This window comes from Molossus molossus, unplaced genomic scaffold, assembly GCF_014108415.1.
Source record: "Molossus molossus isolate mMolMol1 unplaced genomic scaffold, mMolMol1.p scaffold_m16_p_6, whole genome shotgun sequence".
Classification (NCBI taxonomy): Eukaryota; Metazoa; Chordata; class Mammalia; order Chiroptera; family Molossidae; genus Molossus; species Molossus molossus.
In genome coordinates this window covers 26,034,785-26,057,354 of record NW_023425399.1, presented here as the reverse complement: position 1 = coordinate 26,057,354, position 22,570 = coordinate 26,034,785, and the positions used below count along the sequence as shown (strand labels likewise).

General features: G+C 51.0%; 1 protein-coding gene across 1 annotated transcript in view; it reads right to left on the bottom strand.

Moving 5' to 3' along the window:
• TGM6 (transglutaminase 6) overlaps positions 1-13,043 on the bottom strand; it is a 32,940-nt gene extending 19,897 nt beyond the window's left edge. Inside the window, exons 1-4 of the mRNA XM_036244759.1 lie at positions 13,037-13,043; positions 2,651-2,824; positions 1,864-2,106; positions 1,030-1,148 (exon numbers count right to left, since the gene is read on the bottom strand). Coding sequence (XP_036100652.1) covers positions 1,030-1,148; positions 1,864-2,106; positions 2,651-2,824; positions 13,037-13,043 — 543 coding nt within the window. The remainder of the gene's footprint in view (positions 1-1,029; positions 1,149-1,863; positions 2,107-2,650; positions 2,825-13,036) is intronic.
• Positions 13,044-22,570: the final 9,527 nt, after the last annotated feature.

Here is a 22,570-nt window from a genome sequence, read left to right as displayed (position 1 = left end):
TCCTGAGCTCCCCAGTGCATCGTCCCCACCCAGCCCTGCCCCAGTGCCTCCCACCCCCTTCTCAGCCGCACAGTCAAGGCCAACCTTCTTCTGGTTGGGCGCCCGAGCCAGAGCTCTAGCAGAACCTCGGCTACCCTCAGACTCCCTCCCTGCTGCTCGCTGCTCCTCTCTGGCTGTCCGGATCCCGCCCAACTTTGGATACCCGGCCCAACACCATGAAGCCTTCCACAGTCCCTGAGGTGCCATTTTCTTTCATGCTCTTCTGAACCTCCTCTGCTCCCATCTCTGCTACCCTGACTTTCCTCTGCCCGTCGCCCCTTGTATTGTCTCTATCTGAGCCTGCGGCTCGCAAGTGTGGCCCCAGATCAGCAGCAAAGTTACCGTGGGGGAACTTGCTAGAAATGCAAATTCTCGCCCTGGCTGGTTTGGCTCAGCCGTTGGAGCGTCAGCCCGTGGACCAAAGAGTCGTGGGTTCGATTCCGGTCAAGGGCATGTACCTTGGTTGTGGTTTGGTCCCTGGCCCTGGTCAGGGTCATGCAGGAGGCAACTAATCTATGTGTCTCTCTCACATCGATATTTCTCTCTCTCTCTCTCTCTCTCTCTCTCTCTCTCTCTCTCTCTCGCTCTCCTTCCCACTCTATCTGAAGATAAATAAAAAAATATCCTCGGGTGAGGATTTAAAAAAAAAAGCAGATTCTCAGCCCCCACCCTATGAATCAGCCAGTCTGGGGGTGGCGCCCAGCCACCTGCGTGTTTTCAGGAGCCCTCCCTGTGGTGCTGATGCAGTCTTGAGACTGAGAACTGTTGATCTAAGCTATTTACCTTTCTGTAGCAGAACTGACCCAAATCATAGCCAAAGCATTTTGCCTTCCCAAGGACCCAGAGCAGGCCCGGATCCAACTAATAGCAGATGACTGAATGAATGAATTTGCTCCAGAGCAGACAGCTTGTGAGCAGACAAAAGGGCTCCTGGGCTGAGTTTCCGCATGCCCAGCCCTCGTCCCCCTTCTGGCCTGTGCCCCTGGAGACCTGCCCGAAGTTCCAGCCTTGGGCTCGGATGCGCTTCTCCACGCCTCGGAAGATGATCCCGCTGTCATTGAGCACGTATTCCTGTCTCTCCTCCTCTGAGGCCAGAAACACGTCGTCCTCTGAAAAGCAGTAGTCAAGGGGCCACCTCAGGGATCAGCTGCAGGACGGTGCTGGGGGACTGACCGTGGCAGGGGAGGCCACGGGCTCCCAGGCTGCCTGTAGGCCAAGCTCCGTTCCCCCTGGCTGGTCTGTCCCCAGGCAGTGACCAACCCCATCACAGCCCACGACTGAGGGATTTTGAGTCCTGATGCCTTTGGCTGACCCTGCTGGTGCCAACAGCAGCCTTGTATTTCTTAAATAATAATAAGAATACCGACCCCAGTACCCACTATGATGTGCTTTGTACATTGCAAGCATTAGTGCTATGAATTCTCACCGTGGCCCTAAGAGGTAGGCACTGTTATTCCCATTTTACGGATGAGAAAACAGACTCCTAGAAGGAAGCAACAGCAGAGCTGGCATTGAACCAAGGCTATCTGATGGCTAAGGCCCAGCTCTGACCCAGACCTGGGCCTCTCCCGCCATCAGGCCCAGCCCTGCCCACTGGCCTCTGCACACCAGAAGCCACCATTCTGGCCCCGCCGCACAGGCTCCCATGGAGCACCTGCTACCAGGTGCCTCTGCCTGGTGCCCCTCTGCCAGGCCTGGCTCTCACCAAGCTCTTGGCATTCACCTCCCTGTCCACTAACCTGCCTCCCAGCCCTCCCCCGAGGGCAGGCCCTCCTCTAGGACAGCTTCCAGGGAAACCTCTGCCTTGGACTTGGCAGCTCCTACCTGGGCACCATGGATTGAAAAGGAGAACAAACTCGCCCAGCTTCCGGTCACTGTGTTTGCGGCGAGAGGCCAGCCTGGTGCTCAGCCGGTAGCGGCCAATGACGGCATCAGGAGGGCTGACAACACTGATGGTCACCGTGTTCTCCTTCTGAGCCTCCTTCACTGCTGTCCAGGCGTCTCGCACCTCCGGCGTCGACGTCTGGAACACAGCTTTGGTGCGGAGAGCCTCGGAAGCCTGGGGGCCTGGAGGAGAGCGGGGTCGGGAGACCTAGTCTTCCCCGGGACACCCCGTTCCAGGGAAGCAGAGAAGCTGCTGGCCCGCAAGTGGGTCTTCGCTCCCAGCTGCCCGGACATGCCGCGGGGAAGGACCTGCCGCGGGGAAGGACCTGCCCAAGACACGAGTGGGCCAGCGGCGGGTGGGAACTCAGCTGTCCCGCCCCCACCCACCTCCTGGATCGGAGAGAAAGTGACAGGAGCCTTTGAGACCAAATCTGCCGTTTGTCTGGCCAGACTTGAAAAGCGTGGACTGAAAAGCACCTGCTGATCTCCCGTACCCTCCAGAGCCCCGGATTCCTTGGTAGCCCCAGGATTCCTGCGTGGTAGTCCTGTCTGTCCCACCGCCTCTGGCAGCCACCCCCTCAAAGCTGTCACCAAAAACTTCCAGGATTCGGCCCAGCTACAGGGATTGGATTCCCTCCAAATCTGGGCTTACAGGGTCTCAGGTCACTGGTCACAAGATAAGCGTTTCCGATGGCGGCCCCATGGAGGTTGCTGGTGAGCCAGGTACCTGTCTCCACCGTGAAGACGAGGGTGTCCTTGCTGTCCAGCGGACAGTTCAGCTCTAGTGTGAAGGTGAACATCTGGCCCCTGCGAACCACCAGCTCTGGGCAGGGGTACTCCTGGGTGTGGTGGGCCGCACCATTCCTTGGCCACTGCCAGTCCACCTCGGTGACTCTGACCCCTGAGCAAGGAGAGGACAGGGAGGTGAGGCCAAGCCCCGGCACGTCTCTCATCCATGCCCTCCGTCTGCTGCAACCTGTCAGTCACGTGCTCATGCAGCCGCTATTTATCCCATACAGTGGATCCTGGTTATTGGTGGTAGTTACGTTCAGAAAGGCTCTGCAAACACCGCATTGCTGAGTCTGGACCATGGCTTCTAGGGAAAGTCCAGGGCTAGGTTCCTGTGAGCCTCTGATCACAATTTTTTCATCAACGGATCAATACATCCCCTTGTTTTGTGTGTTCCTGATTTAACATACTGCTGATTCATTAACATTAAACTCATGGACGACAGCATTCTATCTCACGCCTGAACGAAGCGCGTCTGACACGTTTTCTCCGTAAGGCACGTCGCGGCCTCCTGTGCGCAGGAGCACTAGGTGGCACTTCAGCACCACGCTGGGGCCATTTTAAACAGTCAAACAACAAAAAAACAAACAAACAAAAAAGACAAAAATGCAGAAATCATAAAACATGGCATTAAATAGACTGCAAAGGAACACTGGCTTTTAGTGCGAGAGCAGAAGTAAGATGATGGAGCGTCACCTTTCCCCACTTCAGTGGGGGACAGGCGAACAGGCGACGCCGTGTTCCAGCCGGCTGCACGTGGCTGTGAGGGACAGGAAAGCCACAGGAGTACTGACACGGAGCTGAAATAAATTTCAGCGAGGCGGCCACCTTGCAAATGCGGAGTCTGCAAGTATGGGGCCTGGCTGTGCATTGTCTGTGCCAGACGGGCCCTGGAGATACTGGTGAACACGACAGATGTGGGTTTGCTCTGGAGGGACACACGGTGGGGCTCAGTGCTTGTGAGCACAGCCTTTGGGATCGTTCACGTCCTGACTTTGTCATCTACTGGTTAAACTACCTTCTGCTCAATCTCTCTGTGCTCCATTTACCCTGCTGTAGAGTGGGAATAATAACACCTCCTGGAGGGAATGTGGGGGATGATTCCTTGTCATCTGGAGCCCCGAGAACAAGAGTTTTATATTCCAGACGAGCCAGGGTGACGCCTAAATAGGCGAGTCCACAAATATTAACTAGTCTTCTGATACACACTGTCAAGGCAAAGCACAGGAGCTGAAAGAAGATGTGAAAGAGGGGCCTGGCCTGGTCTGCAGGGTGACAAGCAAGGCTTGCTTGAGGAGGTGGCGTTTTGACTGTCTTGAACTGGATGGGGTGTCTCCAGGGGAGAGGTGGGTGGCATATCCAGCCTCAACCCAAGCATCCTCTTCCATCTACTTCAGTGTTCATTCATTCAGGTGTCAGGCCTTGTGCAGGGTGCTGCAGGCTCAGCTGCTGTGACGTATACATTAGCCCCCCCGCCAGGAGGTTGCCAGGCCAGCAAAAGAGCAGGTAGATCTAAGACATCAAGGGCAAGCCTTGGAAAGTATCCTCCCAGCATGGCACCTGGTTCCCCCGATCAAGTGATCAAGAGACCAAGGCGAAAGCTGCAGTCCCTTTCATGACCTACCGCAGGTGTACACTCCGTCACTTCTGCTGCATGCTGTCGGTCAGGGAGTTAGAGTTCTGGCACTTTTAAGGAGAAGCAACTCCCACCCCCCGACCCCGATGACAATGGGTCAGTGTCACAGTGTAAGAAGAACATGTGAGATGAGATATATTTAAAAAAAAATTTTTTTTATTGATTTTAGAGAGAGGAGGGGAGAGGGAAGGAGAGATAGAAACATCAATGAGAGAGAACATCGATTGGCCGCCTCCTGTATGCTCCCCCCACTGGGGATTTGATCCACAACCTGGGCATGTGCCCTGACCTGGAATCAAACTGACGACCTCTTGGTGCATGGGTCGATGCTTAGCCACTGAGTCACACTGGCTGGGTTAGATTATATATATGTAAAAAAATACATATATATATTTATATATGTGTATATATATGTATACTTATATATATATTTATATATATATTTTTTAATCCTCACCTGAGGATATTTTTTCCATTTATCTTCAGATAGAATGGGAGGAAGAAAGAGAGAGAGAGAAACATTGATGTGAGAGAGACACATCAGTTGGTGGCCTCCTGCACAACCCCAACTGGGACGGCGGCCGGGGATGAACCGCAACCGAGATATGTGCCCTTAGCCAGAAGCAAACGCAAGACTCTTTGGTTCGTGGGCCAGTGCTCTAACTGCCAAGCCAAACTGGCCAGGGTGAGATATATTTTGATGTGAAATACAATCTGCTTGAGAACCACTGATACCAAGTATTCCCTGCCCAAGGGTACCTGCCCTGGGGCTCTTGGCTCTGTTATATTTGGTGCCCAGTATACAGTAAGTGCCCAGTGATTCTTGACTGGACTATTTAATGAAACTGCCTACGAACCAACCATTTTCCTAAATATTTTATAAATATCAGCTCATTTAATCTTCATAAACCATGGAATGGAATACTATTCTTATTCCAACTTCACAAATGGAGAAACCGAGGCGCCGAGTCACACAGCCTGTAAATGATGCAGCTGGGAATCTGGCTCCTGAGTCTGCGCTTGTTTGGAACCTCGAGGCTATGCTGCCATTACCTTTGACCCCGCAGGAGTCAAAACCCCAGAAAACCAAGGCTCTAAAAACACAACACGGACCTGGTCCGTGCATATCAGAGCAATGGCTTATCTGGCAAGTGTTTGGAGAGAGCTGGCCAAAGTGTTTGGCTTTTTAAAGACTCTAGAACCTCCGTATAAATTTTTGGTTAGGAGAGTGACAGATTGTGTTTTTTAAAGATGGTTGCAGTAATATCTGCATCCACATACTTTTCTTACACTATGACGTTCATTCTCTTCCTGCTGACTCTGGGAGGAATTGTGGCTAGAACAGAATGACACTTTGTGACTTCCAAGTCTAAGTCATTAAACCTAATATAGCTTCTGTTTGGTTCCCTGGAATTGCATGATCTTGGAACCCAGTGCCATGCCATGAAAAAGCCAAATGGCCTGTGGAGAAGTCCACATGGAGAGGGACCAAGGCCTCCAACCCACAGCCTGCTGAGCTCCCGGCAGTAGCTGGCACCAACTTGGAAGCAAGAGGAATGAGTCATCTTGCAAGCAAATCCTCCAGCCCCACTGGACACCAAATGAAGCAGAGACAAGCTGTCTCCACTGAGCTCCACTCGAATGGCAGGTTCATGTGAGAGAGAATGATTGCTGTTGTAGGCCTCTAAGTGTTGGGGTGGTTTGTTACACCGCAATAGATAACTGACACATGGAGGGAGCCCTAATAATAACTGGGATGAAATTTGCAAATCAGAACTCAAAGTTAGATTTAATTTGATTTAAGTAGTATCAGTCAATGTGAAATGTCTTTTGTATCCAAGTTTGGGTTGTTGATTCATGTAGATTGAACTTTTCAACATGAAACTCTGGTGTCTACATAATTCTTCAGGACCCTTCCTCAATAATAACATTCAGCTCTTCTTTCCAATATTTAACTCAACCTTGGAGGCTGGGTAAGGCTGTCCCATGTAATGTGAAAGCCACCCTGCCCCCAACCATGATAATAGGAATAATAAGATGAATAGCTAACACATGTAATACTTACTACAAGTCAGGCAATATCCTCTGATGTGGGTATAAGAAGCATCTTAGGGAGAAAAGAATGGGGCCCCTTCAACTCTTGCCTTTGGAGCTTCATTATTGCTGGAAATTTTTTGATAAAATAAAGTTGTCTTGATAGAGGTGTGCTGCTGTTACCACCCAAGTTGATACCTCCACTCTGACTTTCTCTTTGAAATCCAAACAATATATTCAGCCATCTACCTGAAGTCTCCATTTGGTGGTCTTCCAGGCAAATCCAGCCTAACATGCTGAACTCTTGATTTCTTCTCTGCCCCACCCCTGAGCTTCTGCTCTCCCATCTTGGTGGATGGCATCCCATCTGTTCTGGGGCTCAGGGACAAACCAAGCGATCTTCTTTGATTCCCCTTTTCTCTCATATTCCTCCAGTCCATCATCAAGTTGACATAACACCACCTCCAAAACCTGCTCGAACCCATCCTCCTGTCTGTTTCCATTGCCACCCTAGGCCAAGCTACTGACGTCTCTCTTGTCTAGACTGTGAAAGCCTTCTAACTGGTCTCTACTCTTGAGGAGTGGGCTGGTGCTAGATTCTTTTTTTTTTTTTATCCTCACCCGAGGACATTTTTCCATTTTTTGTGCAGATAGAGTGGGAGGGAGAGAGAGGAAGAGAAACATTGACGTGAAAGGGACACATCGAGTGGCTGCCACCCGCACAACCCAACCAGGGCCGGGGGCAAACTGTAACCGAGGTACATGCCCTTAGCGGGAACCAAACCCGGGTCTCTCTGGACTGCAGGCCGACGCTCTAACCGCTGAGCCAAACTGGCCAGGGCAGGTGCTAGTCTCATTACTCAGGCCTGAGATTCTCGTAAAAGGCTAGTTCTGGCTTAGCTTGGGCTGGAAGACTTAGCCTGGCATCATGATTTGGGGATAATGACTGAACACACAAATAGAAATTTACACAGCTGACCCATGTGTCCCAAGCTTGGGGACTCCTAGAAGCACCACTGTGGTGGGTGAGCAAGGACTGTGCCGTACCCCTGTTCAACAGTGCCTCTGTGTGGCAAGAGCTGGAACAACAATGGCAGGGGACTTTCCCATTGGCTTGCCAATTCTCACCAAGTTCTTGGGCGAGAAGAGACCTTTCAAGTCACAGAACTTTGATCTCAGGTGGCCTCCGTTTAGTCTGAAAACATAGGCAAGAACCCCACTTACCTTGTATGTAGGATTGGCTAATCTAATAATAGCGCAGAGCTGGAAGGACCATTAGAAGCCGAGGTCTCCATTTTATTGGCAGAAACTAAGACCCAGAGATGGGAAGGAAGGGACTTTTTGTCTGATTGCACATTGAAGCTGAAGCCTACGAAGACAGGCCACAACTTATGTTGGGCAGGCCAGAACAAGATGCAATTTCTTTTCTTTTTGGGGGATGAGTCAGGAGCACAGGGTGAGGTTATTAAGTTGTAATTAACTCAACCTTGGCATGCCCCAGGGGGCTTACAAGGGGGCAAGGGGTTTAGGAGGTGAGGAGGGTTCCTGGACCCTGTGCCATGGGTTCACGCCCCGAGAATTCTGCCTCGGCTTTCCCCTCCCCCCTCACAGTCCAAACCAGCCCCCACGGCGCTCTGGGCATCTGAAGCCTCGTCACAGGGGGTAAGAGGGGCAGGATGAGTCAGAACCGCCATTATCATCATTAACCCTGCTTCTCAAAGATCACCTCCCTTGTAACTTCCTGCCTGGGGTCAGGTTCTCAGTGGATACTTGATCATGGTTCTAGCTTGCATGGCTCTGAGAGGCAGCTCCTCCCACCCAGATATTCAAAAGTCCTTCTTTCTGCTAAACCAAGGTCTTTTTTTCTTGTTCTATTTGTCTCCATATGTCCCCACTCTGCCCTTCTGTTATTGCCACAGAAGAAACGCACCTGTTTCTTTGCCCCTTAATAATTTTGCAGAGCTATTACTGAGAAACCCCGGCCAGCCACCCCACCAACACTACCCCCGTCTTATCCCAGGAGGCAGCTGCGCTGGTCTCCATGTGACCTGTCCCCAGAGCTGTTCCTTTGGTTCTAAGTCATCGGTGCTCCTCAGCATCACACCCCCTAGAACCTGGCATTTGTGGGCTGATACTCAGACCAGGATCCTGCAGGGGAAAAGCAACTATTCTGGTGATGACAGCCAACTCTGCCCTAGCCAGCGTCCTCTCAGCCTCATGGGGACTCATGGGCACCGGGGAGGGGAGCCCACATGTAGGGCAGCTCAAGGCCAGGGTCCAGACCCCCTACCATAATCAACTCGATATCGCCCCCTCCATGTGCTCAGCTCAGGCTCTGCTCTCTGAGGCTATCTGGTTGTCCCCAGTCAACACCAAGGGAGCCAGGTTCTAGTTCACTGCTTACATGTCTCTCTTCCCCACTGGACCGGCAGCCTCCTGAAGGCGAGGCCTGGGTCTCGCTCTTTCTGGGTTGTTAGAGCCTGGCTCAGGAGGCTCAGGACCCAGGGCACAGTAGACGCTCAGAGAACATTGATTGGATGAATGGGTGAACGTCCCTCCCTGTCCCTTGGCAGGATGAGGGCGTGAAAAGGGGAGCTCATGCCTACCAGTTTCTGGGCACGTCCTCAAGGATCAGCACTCACGCTGCAGCCACTCCACCCACCCATAATCCCTCACACTCAGACTGTCACATTCCGCAACCTGCCCTTCCTTTGGACTTCCTCCCTCCCACAATCACGGTCCAGCAGGTGGCAGTGTGTCCAGGCAGGCCAACCTGCCACGGGCTCCCTGTGGGGCTCAGGCTGACTGGCTTCTCTCTGATCCTCAGTTTTCTAATCTATGAGGTGACCCAGGAGCCTTAGGGTTTGGATAGTCGGTGACTTGCCGAATGGAGTGGCTGCGATACCCCCAGGACGCCTCTCCACACCTGCCTTGCCTGCAGACTGTGCTGACTCTGTCGTCACTCAGCACCTCGGTGGGCCAGGAGAGGGGTCCCAGCATCCATCTGGGACCCCCCGGTTGACAGTGCACCTGAGGCCCTGAGGACAGGGTAGATGACATGTTGTCAGTCCCCAGGCCGCCACCCTGGGATATGCGGGGTGAGCTCCCAGCCTTGAGCTCAAGGACCCCAGGCCTGGGGCTGTGCCCACCAGACAGAGAGAAGGATGCTGTGGAGCATTCGCTCCACCTACCCTGTCACCCCAAGCCTCCCGGCCCCCCCAGCTTCGCTGCCCTCTGACCTGTCTCTCTCCCTCCTTCTTCTCTTGGCCTTCCTTCCTCTGCACGGCAATTAGGAGGCCAGTTTCAGAGGCGCACATTTGCGTTCAAATGCAGACTTTGCCTCTTGTGGGCTGTGTGACCTGAGGCATGTGACCAAACCTCTCTGAACCTTAGTCTTTTGGTGAAAATGGGGATGATAGTAGCTGCCTCCTTGAGTTGTGAAGATTAAACGAAATACTTAATACACAGTAGTTAGAACAATACTGGCACCTATTATGAACGTGTTATTAATCGTAGTATCATCAGTATTTGCATAAGAACTCCTGGCTGCCATCCCAGTGTTCTGCCAATCACTGCCATCCTGAATCTCCCACTTACCGGCTGTGTGGCTCTGAATAAGTTAATGGACCTCTCTGAGGTCCAGATTTCCTTCCCTGAAAAGTGGAAATAATAATACCTCCCTCATAGAGTTTTGGGGAGGATGAGGTAATGACTGTAAATAAGGTAATAAGAAAAGGTGTCACCTAAATCTGGAAATTCTGAGAGCAAAAGGAGAAGCCATGAATGAACCTAGCACGGCAAGCGTCAAGCAGGGTGAGTGGGCTCCTTACCTACAAGATACTTAGCACAGTGCTGGTCTGCAGTGATGAGGTCCATAGTGGGGTTTTCCCACTATCGCCTCCTCGTCGCCCCTAATCTCCTCCCATCTCTTTGGTTCTCCCCGCCCAATTCCTACACACATTGTTTTTCTTTTTACTCTCCCCTCTCCACCTCTTGCTTAAATTACTGATTGGCCCCAGTAGCCTCAGAACATCTTCAGCTCCTCCATTTCAATCCTTCCTATCACATTACTATGGAGACACGGAGTGAGACTCAGCCAAGGGAAGAGACTTTTCTCACTGTGCGGCACTCGGCATGTCCTTTTCCCTGCTCAAGAGTCAGCAAACCCACAACCATCAGTCTGGCATTCAAGGTCCCTCACAGTCTGACCCTCCCTCCCGCTTCTTCCCACGCCCCAATCCCTACCAACCTCATCCTCTCTCTAGCTCACCTGCTCAACAGGTCCCCCAGAGATCAGCCTAAGAAAGAGTCCTAGCTGGCAGTAAGGGTCTGTGTGCAGAAGGTGACCTCCCACCCCCAGCCCTAGCTCTGGTCTTCCTCCTGCCCTTGAGTGACACCAAGGAGCTGATGATGCTCTTCTCCCCAGATCCCGGTCCCAGCCCGAGCCCAGGCTGGGCTCACCCAGTGGGCCTGAGCCCAGGAGGCTTTGCTGAAGCCAGCAACACCTCCCAGACTCTGGACTCCACGTAATTGGTTTTTAATGGGTCCCATTATGATCCTATCCTTAATGTGCATCATGGGCACCTGATCTCCATAGCTAAACGATTAACTGGGGAGTCACCCGGGGCCACTGCCCAAGCTCCCTTTTCTTCCTGGTCTTGTTGGAAGCTCCTGGCCTCTCTCGCCAGTAAGCAGTGGCACATCCCCTCCAACCCAATGTTCCAGTCAGAACCAACCCTGCAGAGAGTATTCTTGAGTCAGACTTTCTGAGCCAAAAGATCGGTATAATTCAACAGTGGCTAAAGTGTCTCATTTCAATGACTAGCACTGAATAAGTGGTAGGGACGACTTGCATTATGTTGGGGAGAATGCCAGGGCCACATCAGGCTCCACAGGGAAGAGCTCTGGAGTCAACTGGTGATGTCTGCGTGGACAGCGGGAGGGAGGGGAGGGGGGAGCGGCATGCAGGCCACACACTGTCCATCCAGGATCCCGTCTGTCGTCCACGCACAGACTGCAGAGCAGACTTGGTCTACTGCTCTGAGAGGGGGTCCCCAAGAAGCCAGGAAGTCCCAGAAGACTGGGGGATTGGATTCAGCCTAACGAGTAATCGGATGTGAAGGAGCTAACCCTGATGCTTTACAGATGGAGAAATCGAAGTTCAGAGAGAAGAATGGTCACCCAGCAAATTAGTAACAGACCTGACCCTGGAACCCTCATTGCTGAATTTTCTCCTAGAAGGATCCTTTTTCAGCTATTAAACTTGGTCACATTTAAGGCTGCTCAGGAAAAGGACTTCTAGGTGAGCCCTGAAAAGCAAATCCTGAAAGAAGCAAAGGTAGTCCCCAGGAAAGCAGGGCTAACAGCGAGAACCCACCCCAGCTCTGGAGACTGTAGCACGGGGAGTGGGCGGGGGTGGGGGGCCTGGTGCTCAGGCAGCAGACCCGTCCCAAGAGCCAGAAGGGCCCAGGATGCAGCGATGTTTGTAACTGCCAGGGGAGAGTTAGAAGAGGAAATTCAAATACGGCAAGGAAATTAAAACACCTGCCTTTGAAAGTCAAAAAATAAACAAGAGTTGACTCATATAATTGTCATGATGCTGAACGTTTGAAAACAGGAGGCATAGAATTAGAAAATCCTTTAAAACCTGTGAGAGTAGGACCCCTGCTTCTGCCACCTGCTCATCACTGGACCCAGCTGCTACCACAGAGTTGGTATAAAATAATAATTGTTAACTAACAGACAAGTTCCCATGGTGGGAGGGGGGGCACAGGGCGGGGCACATTTTCTTTCTTCTTTTTTTAAAACCCTTACCCGAGGATATTTTTTTCAAATATCTTCAGATAGAGTGGAGGGGGAGAGAGAGAGAGAGCGAGAGAGAGAGAGAGAGAGGAACATCTATGTGAGAGAGACACATCAACGGGCTGCCTGCCTAACAACCCAGGCCAGGGCCGGGGACAAACTGCAACCGAGGTACGTGCCCTTGACTGGAATCGAACCCTCGACTCTCTGGTCCGAGGGCTGACACGCTAACTGCTAAGCCAAAACCTGCCAGGGCGGGAGGTACATTTTCTAAGTGTACTGTCTACATTGAGGGCCCACACTTGGTCTCACTTCCTTACAGCAGGCTTGCGAGGTGATTTGTATTATAATCTCCATTTTACAGTGAGGCACCAAGGGCAAATTCTCCTGAGAGTTCAAGGTCACAGCTCTCTTCCACGCCACACAGAACTGCTCTCGTGCTGGAGTCCTCGGGTGGGAATTGGAAGAGGATGGAGCTCAGGGGGCCCCTCTTTTCTCTGCAGACAGCCCACAGTCCCCAACTCTGCCCAGAAATGTTTCTGGATCCATGTCACACGGGGTGTGAGAAGATTTCGCTTCTTCTACTCTCCCCTTTCTTCTCCCCCTGCCTCTGGCCCAGCAAGGTGGGTGAGGAAGGCCTGGCCCAGCCCAGGAAGGGCTCTGCTGGGTAGCTTGGGGCCGACTCTGTCTCTGGCCTCCATGTTCTCATGAACTTGAGGGAACAGCTCAGGGATCATGCAGATCAAAAATCCCAAGAATCAATGATCAAAGTTTTTTTCCACAGACACCCCCTTTCCTGAAGCTCCTCTCAGGGGCCCTTGTGCCCCAAGGCCCCAGGCCCTGCCCACTCACCTGCCATGCCGGGGCCAGCTCCCGCGTCCTCTGCACAGCGCTGGGTGGACGGTCAGGACGGCGGGTCGGAGCAGCCAGCCAGGCCCAGGTTAACGAGGCAGATCACTCTGCCTTGTTAACAAGAACCCTCCTGAGCGGACGGGCAGAATACAAGAGGAGGCGTGGTCCTTTCCACCCCAGCAGCGACACCTACGAGACACCTAGTCAACCTATAATTGTCCAGGTTTGTACCTCGAAGGTGTCCAGTGTGGGCGTGGCTTCAGGCGAGAGGCCTTCCGAATTCTCTGTGGGAGAAACTGAGGCCTGGCAAGGAGCAGAGGAGGAAGGAGAGGGAAGCAGGAGGGAGCTAGGTTTGCCGTCAGCCTTTTCCGCCCCTCACAGCAACCCTCAGACGAGAAAATGGAGGCTCAGGGAAGGGACCCTGAAGGTACATGGTCATAAGACGCAGAGCTGGGATTAGGGCCCGTCCCGTGGCATTCAGCCTGGGGCCATCTTCTCCCCTGCTGGGAGGGATGAGCCGGTTCGGAGACTACCACTGTCCTGTCTTCTGTGTGGGCTCCCAGGGCATGAGGGGCAAAGGCCCACGCTCCTCTCCCAGGGACATGCTCCCTCAATGTCACACCCTGCCACGCACCTGCGCACACCCACCAGCAGGCTCAGCCTTCATGGGGGAGACCCGAGTTTCAGAGGAACACACTTTAGACCCATTCAGACTTGGATTTGAAGACCGGCTCCTGCTCCTGGTCACCCTGTGACTCCGGCTAAGTCTGTGGTCGTCCCTGGGCCTTAGTGAAATGGTAACAGTACCTCTCTTTATGGAGCATAAAGTGCGTAATTGGGATAACTCCAGGACGCTTAGGGTACCTGGCTTGCCTGTCCCTCCCCTCTGTACTTTGGGTGTTGGGCCACTCCTGAGCTTGTCCCTCTGCCTGGGTCAGATCTATCCTGGAAATTGGGAGGAGATCCTCAGCCTGAGTTTTTGCAGTATCTTCTCTCTCTCTCTCTTTTTTAAATCCCCAACCGAGGATAGTTTTGCATTTATCTTGAGACAGAGTGGAAGGGCGGGGGGGGGTGGGGGGGCATCAATGCGAGAGAGACACATCGACTGGTTGCCACTGGCATAACCCCAACCAGGGCTGGGGATGAACCATAATTGAGGTACAGGCCCTTGGCTGGAATCGAACCCGGGTCTCCTTGGTCCGTGGGCTGATGCTCTAACCGCTGAGCCAAACCGGACAGGGCTCTTCTCTCTTTTGAATTTCCTGCAGGGCCTTCCTGCAACCACCCAGCTGGCAGCAGTGACGTCAACCTAAGCTCTCGGGAGGAGGTGGGTAAGAAAAAGGGGAGTGGTTCTCAGGTTCAAGGATGAGGCTAATTTACCCTGATTTGTGAGTGGGCTCCAGCTTGGAATTTAGCAGCCACAGGTCCCCTGTGACCTTGGGCAAGACCTCTCCCGTCTCAGAACCTGGCTTCTTCACTCGGAGTCTGGAGACTGAACTAAAGTATTCTTAAGGGCCATTCTAGCTCAATGTCAAAGATTCCAGAGTTCAAAGACGCTGGACTTCAAAGCTTCTAAAGTCTTATGAGCAATGAAATAGAATTTCATTTTCAAGAAAGCTGGAAGGGAAGTTTCTCTTTGTTGGAAAGGGCCTAGAGGGGGATGACTTGAGCCATCAGAAGCTGGGTGGGGCTGGGCCAGACAGGAAAGGGGAAGTGGGGGTGTGAACTCCTGAGACGGCAGGAGGGGAGGGCTGCCCTCTGTGTGCTGGGCGTTATTGCTCTGCGCGAGTACCCAAGCATTGGGGAACGAGTGTACAAACCCCAAGGGGTTTGATGCGGCTGGATTTCTTATGGAAAATGGTGAAGAGGCTGAGTCGTGCTTGCTGGTGGTGTGCAGGGCAGACGTCTTTAATGGGCAGACCGGGGCTCCACCAAAGCTGCTCTTCTGCTTGTGCAGGCTCAGGCTCCTCCCCACTAATGACGGCTTATTCAAGGATCTTTTATCTTTCATTTTGGGTTTGCCCGGACTGGGGCTCCCAGAACATGGGCTATTCAAAAGCACCTCCCCCCACTTCAACAACCCAAATACTTAGCATTGGGGGAGAGCAGTGTAGCCGGCTGTGAGGCCTGGACTGAGGGCCAGGAGAGTGGGCTTTGTTATCTCCGGGCCAAACTGGCTGTGTGACCCTCCGAAAGTCAGTGGCCTTCTCTGGGCCTTGGAGCTCTCATCTGTGAAATACGGGTGCGGGTTGAGTCTTACCAGTTTCAACATTCTCTGATTCTAAAATGATCAGGCTAGGAATGGTAGATAGGGTCCAAAGACTGGGGCAACTCAGTGTACCCCAACGTCACCTGTACCAAAGCCCAGCATACAGTGGGTGCTTCACAGATTAAAATGCATGCCTGTGGCCCTGGCCAGTTTGGTTCAGCCGTTAGAGCGTTGGCTTGCGGACCAGAGAGGCCTGGGTTCAGTTTCCGCTAAGGGCATGTACCTCGGTTGCAGTTTGTCCCTGGCCCTGGTTGGGGTCGTGTGGGTGGCAACCAGTCAATGTGTCTCTCTCACATTGATGTTTCTCTCTCTTTCTTCACACCTCTCTCCCTCCCACTCTATCTGAAGATAAATGCAAAAATGTCCTCCAGTGAGGATAAAAATAAATAAATAAAATGCATGCCTGTGGAATAAACAAGCAGATACTTTAAAGATAGTTTAATTGTTTCTCTGACTGTAAAGATAATACATACTCGAGGAAATCTAGGCAACAACAGATAAAGCATACATGCATATGTAAATCAGCTTACATAATAAATCCCGTTGCATGGAGAAGAGGATTTATAACTTGACCTTTTTCTTAACCACATGCTGTGCTTATATTGTGCTCTATTTCAAATCACAGGGCATAGACACGCACTGTCATCTCTGGTGGCATTTTGTGTGAATTTATGATTTACTCATCCTTCCCAAATCAATGGGACTTTAGGTTGTTTCCAGCTTTTTGTCCTTAGAAAGAAAGGTAACGTGCCCTGGCAGGTGTGGCTCACTTGGTGGGGTGTCCTCCGGGGCACCTAGAGGTTGCTGGTTCCATTCTGGGTCAGGGCCTGTGCCCAGGATTTCAGGCTTGATCCCCAGTAGGGGGCGTGCAGGAGGCAGCTGATTGATGTTTCTCTCACAAATGTGGACAATGTTTCTTTCCCTCCCTCTCCTTTCCTCTCACTCTAAAAAAAAGAAAGAAAGAAATGTAATGCTATTTTTACAGGTATTTTTGTGTATTTCCATTTCAGGCTCCTTGGCTGAAGCTATCTTGTGGGCTTCAGCCCTCTCTGTCCTCCCCCCTGCTCCCTAGATATGGGGAGAGGAGGTCATGGTGGGGAGGATACAGAAAAACAGGGGCAGTGAGGGATGGGGGAGGGGTCTTCCCCAGGGGGCAAAGCAGCAGAGACCTTCTAGCACTAATGGGATATTCACATGCTTAACACCAGCAACATGTGGGCCCAACAACAATTTAAAAATTTACGATACCCCCCCCCCCCCAGGTCATTCCCACCTTGGGAAAAATAATTTTGTTGGGTTCGTTTAATTGCAGATTTACTCTTGTTAGTTACAGGGATTGGAAGGACGCCGACTTTTTCAGGACCCGGGGCATCTGTCTGGCAGTGTCAGAGGCAGAGCTGTGAATCCGTGGCTCTGTGGCCCGAGACCAGCAGCACCGGCACCACGCGGGAGCTGGCTGGGGTGAGGTCGGACCGGCAGCACCGGCACCACGCGGGAGCTGGCTGGGGTGAGGTCGGACCGGCAGCACCGGCACCACGCGGGAGCTGGCTGGGGTGAGGTCGGACCGGCAGCACCGGCACCAGCGGGAGCTGGCTGGGGTGAGATCGGACCGGCAGCACCGCACCACGCGGGAGCCTTGCCGGGGTGAGGTCGGACCGGCAGCACCGGCACACGCGGGAGCTGGCCGGGTGAGGTCGGACCGGCAGCACCGGCACCAGCGGGAGCTGGCGGGCGGTCGACGGCAGCACCGGCACCACGCGGGAGCTGGCGGGGTGAGGGCGGACCGGCAGCACCGGCACCACGCGGGAGCCGGCTGGGGTGAGGTCGGACCGGCAGCACCGCACCACGCGGGAGCTGGCTGGGGTGAGGTCGGACCGGCAGCACCGGCACCACGCGGGAGCTGGCTGGGGTGAGATCGGACCGGCAGCACCGGCACCACGCGGGAGCTGGCTGGGGTGAGGTCGGACCGGCAGCACCGGCACCACGCGGGAGCTGGCTGGGGTGAGGTCGGACCGGCAGCACCGGCACCACGCGGGAGCTGGCTGGGGTGAGGTCGGACCGGCAGCACCGCACCACGCGGGAGCTGGCTGGGGTGAGGTCGGACCGGCAGCACCGGCACCACGCGGGAGCTGGCTGGGGTGAGATCGCCAGGGAGGGACGCACGAGGCCAGAGTGATGCAGGAACAGACTTTTATTCAGGACATCTGTAAAGCGGATGGGCTGAGTCCAAAGTGGTGTCAGCCCCAAACTGGCCAGGGCTTGCTGCTTACAAAGAGCGTTGGGTGGGCTTTCTTTCGGCGGGCGCTTCGGGGCACGAGCAGGAACAAAGGGCAGGCAAACAAGCTGGTGGCTGCTTGACCGAGACCGCCAAGGGTCGGGTTCCTGTAGCAGTGGGACGGCGGAGAACAATGAAAGGCCACATCCACAGGCACTTCTGCGGCGGGGTGCTCCCTGGCCTCCCAGTTAGAATGCAGACTCCTGGGCCTGCTGCAGGCCCCTGCACCAGCATCTGCATTTTGACAGCTCCTCCGGTGAATCCCACGCACAGTAAAGTCTGAGAAACTCTATCCAGAGTGGCCATTCTCAAAGGGAGGTTCAGGGTCCATAAGACTCTTAAGGAATCTGTGAGGTCACAACTATTGTCATAATACTCTTAAGGTTTTGGGGGCCTATTTCAACTCATTTTCCCATGAGGGGAGTTTTCCAGAGGCTACCTGATAATATGGTGCTGCAAAAAATTTAATGTAAAAGCACATATGAGAATACAGCTGTTTTTCTATTAAGCCTTCTATATAGTTAATGACATCTGTTTAAAAAAGGTAAGACAAGTCTGGCCGGTGTGACTCATTGGATTGAGCGTTGTCCCATGGACTGAGAGGTCCTGGTTTGATTCCCGGTCAGGGCGCATGCCCGGGTTGTGGGCTCCATCCCCGATGGGGGCGTGCAGGAGGCAGCCATTGATGTTTCTCTTGCACATCGATGTTTCTCTCTCTCTCTCCCTTCCTCTCTCTAAAAAAATCAATAAAAACATATTTTTAAAAAAGTAAAACAATGTTACTCTTATTAATATTATTTTTAGTTTTAGAAAATATAGTTACATTTTTCATAAATACATGCTACTTGTGTTAAGATGCAATGGGCTTATTAGGTTTTTAAAAATAATATTTTTTTATTGATTTGAGAGAGAGAGAGAGGAAGGAAGAGGGAGGGAGAGAAACATTCAATTGGCTGCCTCCCGCACACTCCCTACTGGGGATCAAGCCTGCAGCTCAGGTCTGTGCCCTGACCAGGAGTCAAACTGGTGATGTCTTGGCGCTTCAGACAGTGCTCAACCAACCGAGCCACACGGGCCAGGGAGGGTTTATTAGTTTTTAAATGAGTTAATAAATGAACATTTTGTAAGTTTCTCAGTGTTAATTTCCAAATTGGTAAATATTCATAGATATAACCCACGTAAGCAAGCACTCTTTGGGATTCGCAATCATTTTTATGAGTGTAAAGAGGACCTGAGAGCAAAATGTTAGAGAACTACTGGCCTAGAATATGCTTCTCCTTTAGGATTCTAGTTCTGTCCTTCAAGAGAAGAATCGTAAGCTGAAAATCACAGTAGCAGAGGCCTGAGGTCAGGGCCCAGAAATATCCAAGGGCAGGGAAGCCGCAGGTCTGGTGCCGCCTTTGGGTGAATCCCGAGGTGCAAGCAACCAACTGGATGCATGTGCGCTTAGGGTTGGGGTCACCAACACTGTCCTGGGAATTCACCCTCAGAGGACAGTGGGTCAGAAGGACCCACCAGAGCTAGACCTGGGGTCTGATGGCAGGTCGTCTCTTCCCTTCTCTGGGCCTCCGTCCACTGGGCTGTAAAATAGATGATACAGCTTCCCTCCACCCTTGGGCGAAGTCTTAGGGTAACTAATAAAAGACTGTGAAGCTCTAACTCATCTCCACATCACCTCATACTCAGAATAATAACCACGGTAATATAGACGATCAGAATTCAAACTCTGGGAGGGAGGTGCTTGCCCAGCCAGAAGGCCAGTAGCGTTTCTACCATTGTCAGCAAACCTCGTCCCTGCCCACTGTCTGCAGGCCAGAAGCTGTGGGGCGAGCCAGCAGGTCAGAGGTGGCCTCACCCCATTCTCAGTGTCCAGGAGTTGCCCTGTTCATCCATCTACCAAACAACATCAGGACCTAGAAGCTGCCATGAAGCTACAAAGCATTCAGAGCATTGTATTCTTGCTTTGGGTGTTCACGATCCACTCATCTATTTGTACATTTATTCTTCATTCATTCACTTCTTCCAAAACTCATTGTAACAAATATTTCCTCGTGTCCACTAAAGGATACATCACTGTGAAACTTATGGAGACATCAGTAGTTGTAGCACTTTTTCTATCAATGTCTAGATATTGTTGGGGAGCAAAATTTGCCACCCCAAAATGTGCCGCTTTGGCATGTTGATTATTTTGAATTAAAGTTACTTGAGAAACAACCCATGCAAGAACCCTTTGACCTTCCTGTCTCCCTGAAAGCAAGAAATAAGTCTCCTCTGTGAAAGGTACCCTCCCTGCACCAGGAGGTGAAGAACACCTTTATCGCCAGAGATGGGAAATTCAGGGCCCAGAAGGCTGTGCAAACAAACTCTACTTAGTTTCTTCACTGAATAGTACCCAAGCCTAAGTTCCTGTGTCTTGTAGGTTCTTCACAAATTCATTTTGCTTGTTTGTTTAAAAGAATAAAAGCTGCCTGCTTCGGTGACTTCTTTAGGTCCCATATCTATAAGACCTCCACATGTATGAAATTAAACTTGATTTTCTCCTGTTAATCAGCCTTGTGTCAATTTAATTCTTAAACCAGTCAGAAGAACCTTGAAGGGGAGAAAGAAAAATTTTTCCTCCCTGACAATATTAACCAATTCTAGATCTTCCCCTTGGTTTATATTGGTTCACTCATTCTGTGGGGATTGTGTTTTTGAAGTATTTTTAGCTATATTTCCTGTAAATTATGCTGTCCTGGGACTGCCCACCCACTAAAGCCAAGGATTTCGGTGTTTCTAAAGGAATGAGACCTAATCACAAGATTATGAAATGTTTCTCCTTGCCCTAAGCCTTACCACCATATCGCAAAGGCCTATTTATTAGAGCTCCTTTTACCCAGCCCAGCTTTCAACTAAAAATTAAAAGACATGCTAAAAGGCAAAATCACGATTTGATGAGACAGAGAAAACATCAGAACCAGACTCAGAGATAGCAGGAATGTTGGGATTAGCAGACTGGGAATCTAAAATAACTATGATTAAAATGCTAAGCGCTCTAATGGAAAAGGTAGACAATATGCGAAAACAGATAGGTAATGTGAACAAAGGGATGGAAACACCAAGAATGAATAAAACAGAAACGGCAGATATACTGTTCCAGAAATGAAGAGTGGCTTAGTAGTACACTGAGCATGGCTAAGAGAAGAATCAGTGAGCTTGAGGCCATGTCAATAGACACCTCTGGGCAGAGGGAAAAGTGGCAAATAACTAGCAGATCTGAGAAAAACTATTTGCAATCTGGCAACGGAGGAAACCAAACAGCGATGAAACCAACTCAGTAGTCATTGCTGAGTCCCCCAAAAGGCTCCAGACTGACAGCCCCAGACACCTCTGTAATTGAAGATTGGGGTAGCGGGGCTTACAGTAATAAAAAAGAATTGGTTGAGAGTCTGCTTATGAAGGAGCCTGTCTCAGGCCACTTTCTCACTATGAGCTGAATGACTCGTTTCTCCAGCCCAATAAAGGCGGAAGCTTTATTCTTTGGAGAGACTACAACAAAGACTAAAAGCACAAGCATGCACAGTGAGGGCTGGGGTACAGCCCAAGGGGATTGTCCATGCTGGGTGTAGAGATGCTGGCCCAACCCACCTCTACCTCCTTCTCTTAATTCCCACATATGATGTTGGCAGCCCGGAGGACACACCTCTTAGAGTCTGACCAGCACAAAATGGAAGAACTTAAGATTTTCCCCAGAAAAACAGCCCCAAGGTCACCCCACCATCATACTCTCAGTCCATAGCCTTCCCTGTGCTCTGGGAGCTGCCAAACGGAGCTTTAGTCCCCGATCTTACATATGAACGGACAAGAGTTACCAGGTATCTGAAGACAACTTCTAACATGAAAGAGAAGGAAAAATAAACATACTAAAACAAGACTCTTGGAGGAAATAACCTATTCGAGCAGAAACATTTTAGGAAAATAAACTATTCTGGTATCGTCAGAAATGTGAAAAGATATTACAAGCTGGAAAAACCCCAGGGTATAATATTTTTTAAAAATTATAAACAAACAGACAGAAGCTCTAGGAAACTACACACATAATAGCAGAAATGAAAACTTTGAATATGAGTTTTGGAAAATAAAGTTGAAAGTATTGTTCAGCTAGTAGTATAAAAAGAAAAACAAGAAAGAACACACAAGACACAATGGAGTACTATGCAGCTGTGAGAAAGAAAGATCTCTTATCCTTTGAGACGGCATGGAAGGACCTGGAGAGTATTATGCTAAGCGAAACAAGCCAAGCAGAGAAAGACAAATATCACGTGATCTCCCTTATTTGTGGAATATAATGAACTAAACAAACTGCTGAACAAAATTAACCCAGAGACATAGAGGTGAGGTACAGACTGACAAGCCTCAGAGGAGAGGGGTGTTGGGGGAGGAAAAGATAAACCACAGAACTTACATGCATGTGTGCATGACCAATGAACATAGACAACAAAGCTGGGGATGGGGCAGGGGGGAAAGGGAGGAGGGTGTCAATGGGGAGAAAATGAGAAACATCTGTAACAAAAACAAATTAATAAATAAAAAATAAATTAATTAAAAAAAAAGAAAAACATTAAAAAACCCCCTCAAAACACACACACACACACACACACACACACACACACACACACACGATGAGAAACTTGTTGGCCAGTTCATAAGGTCCAATATCTGATCAATAGAATTTTCAGACAGAGATAGAGTTAGAGACAGAGAGCGATAAATTGTCAATGAAATATTTTAAGAAGAAATTTCAGAATCAAAGGACATAACTTTCCAGGGTGAAAAGACCCACTGACGCCAAGTAGAATGGATAATGGAGAAATAGGAACATTCAGCAAGTCTTGTGAAAACACCTAACACTAGAGACAAGGAGAACGTCTTACAAGGTTCCCGAGGAAAGCACTGGATGACACCCAAAGAACTGGGAATGAAAGTGGCTTCAATTTTTTTTTTCTTTTTC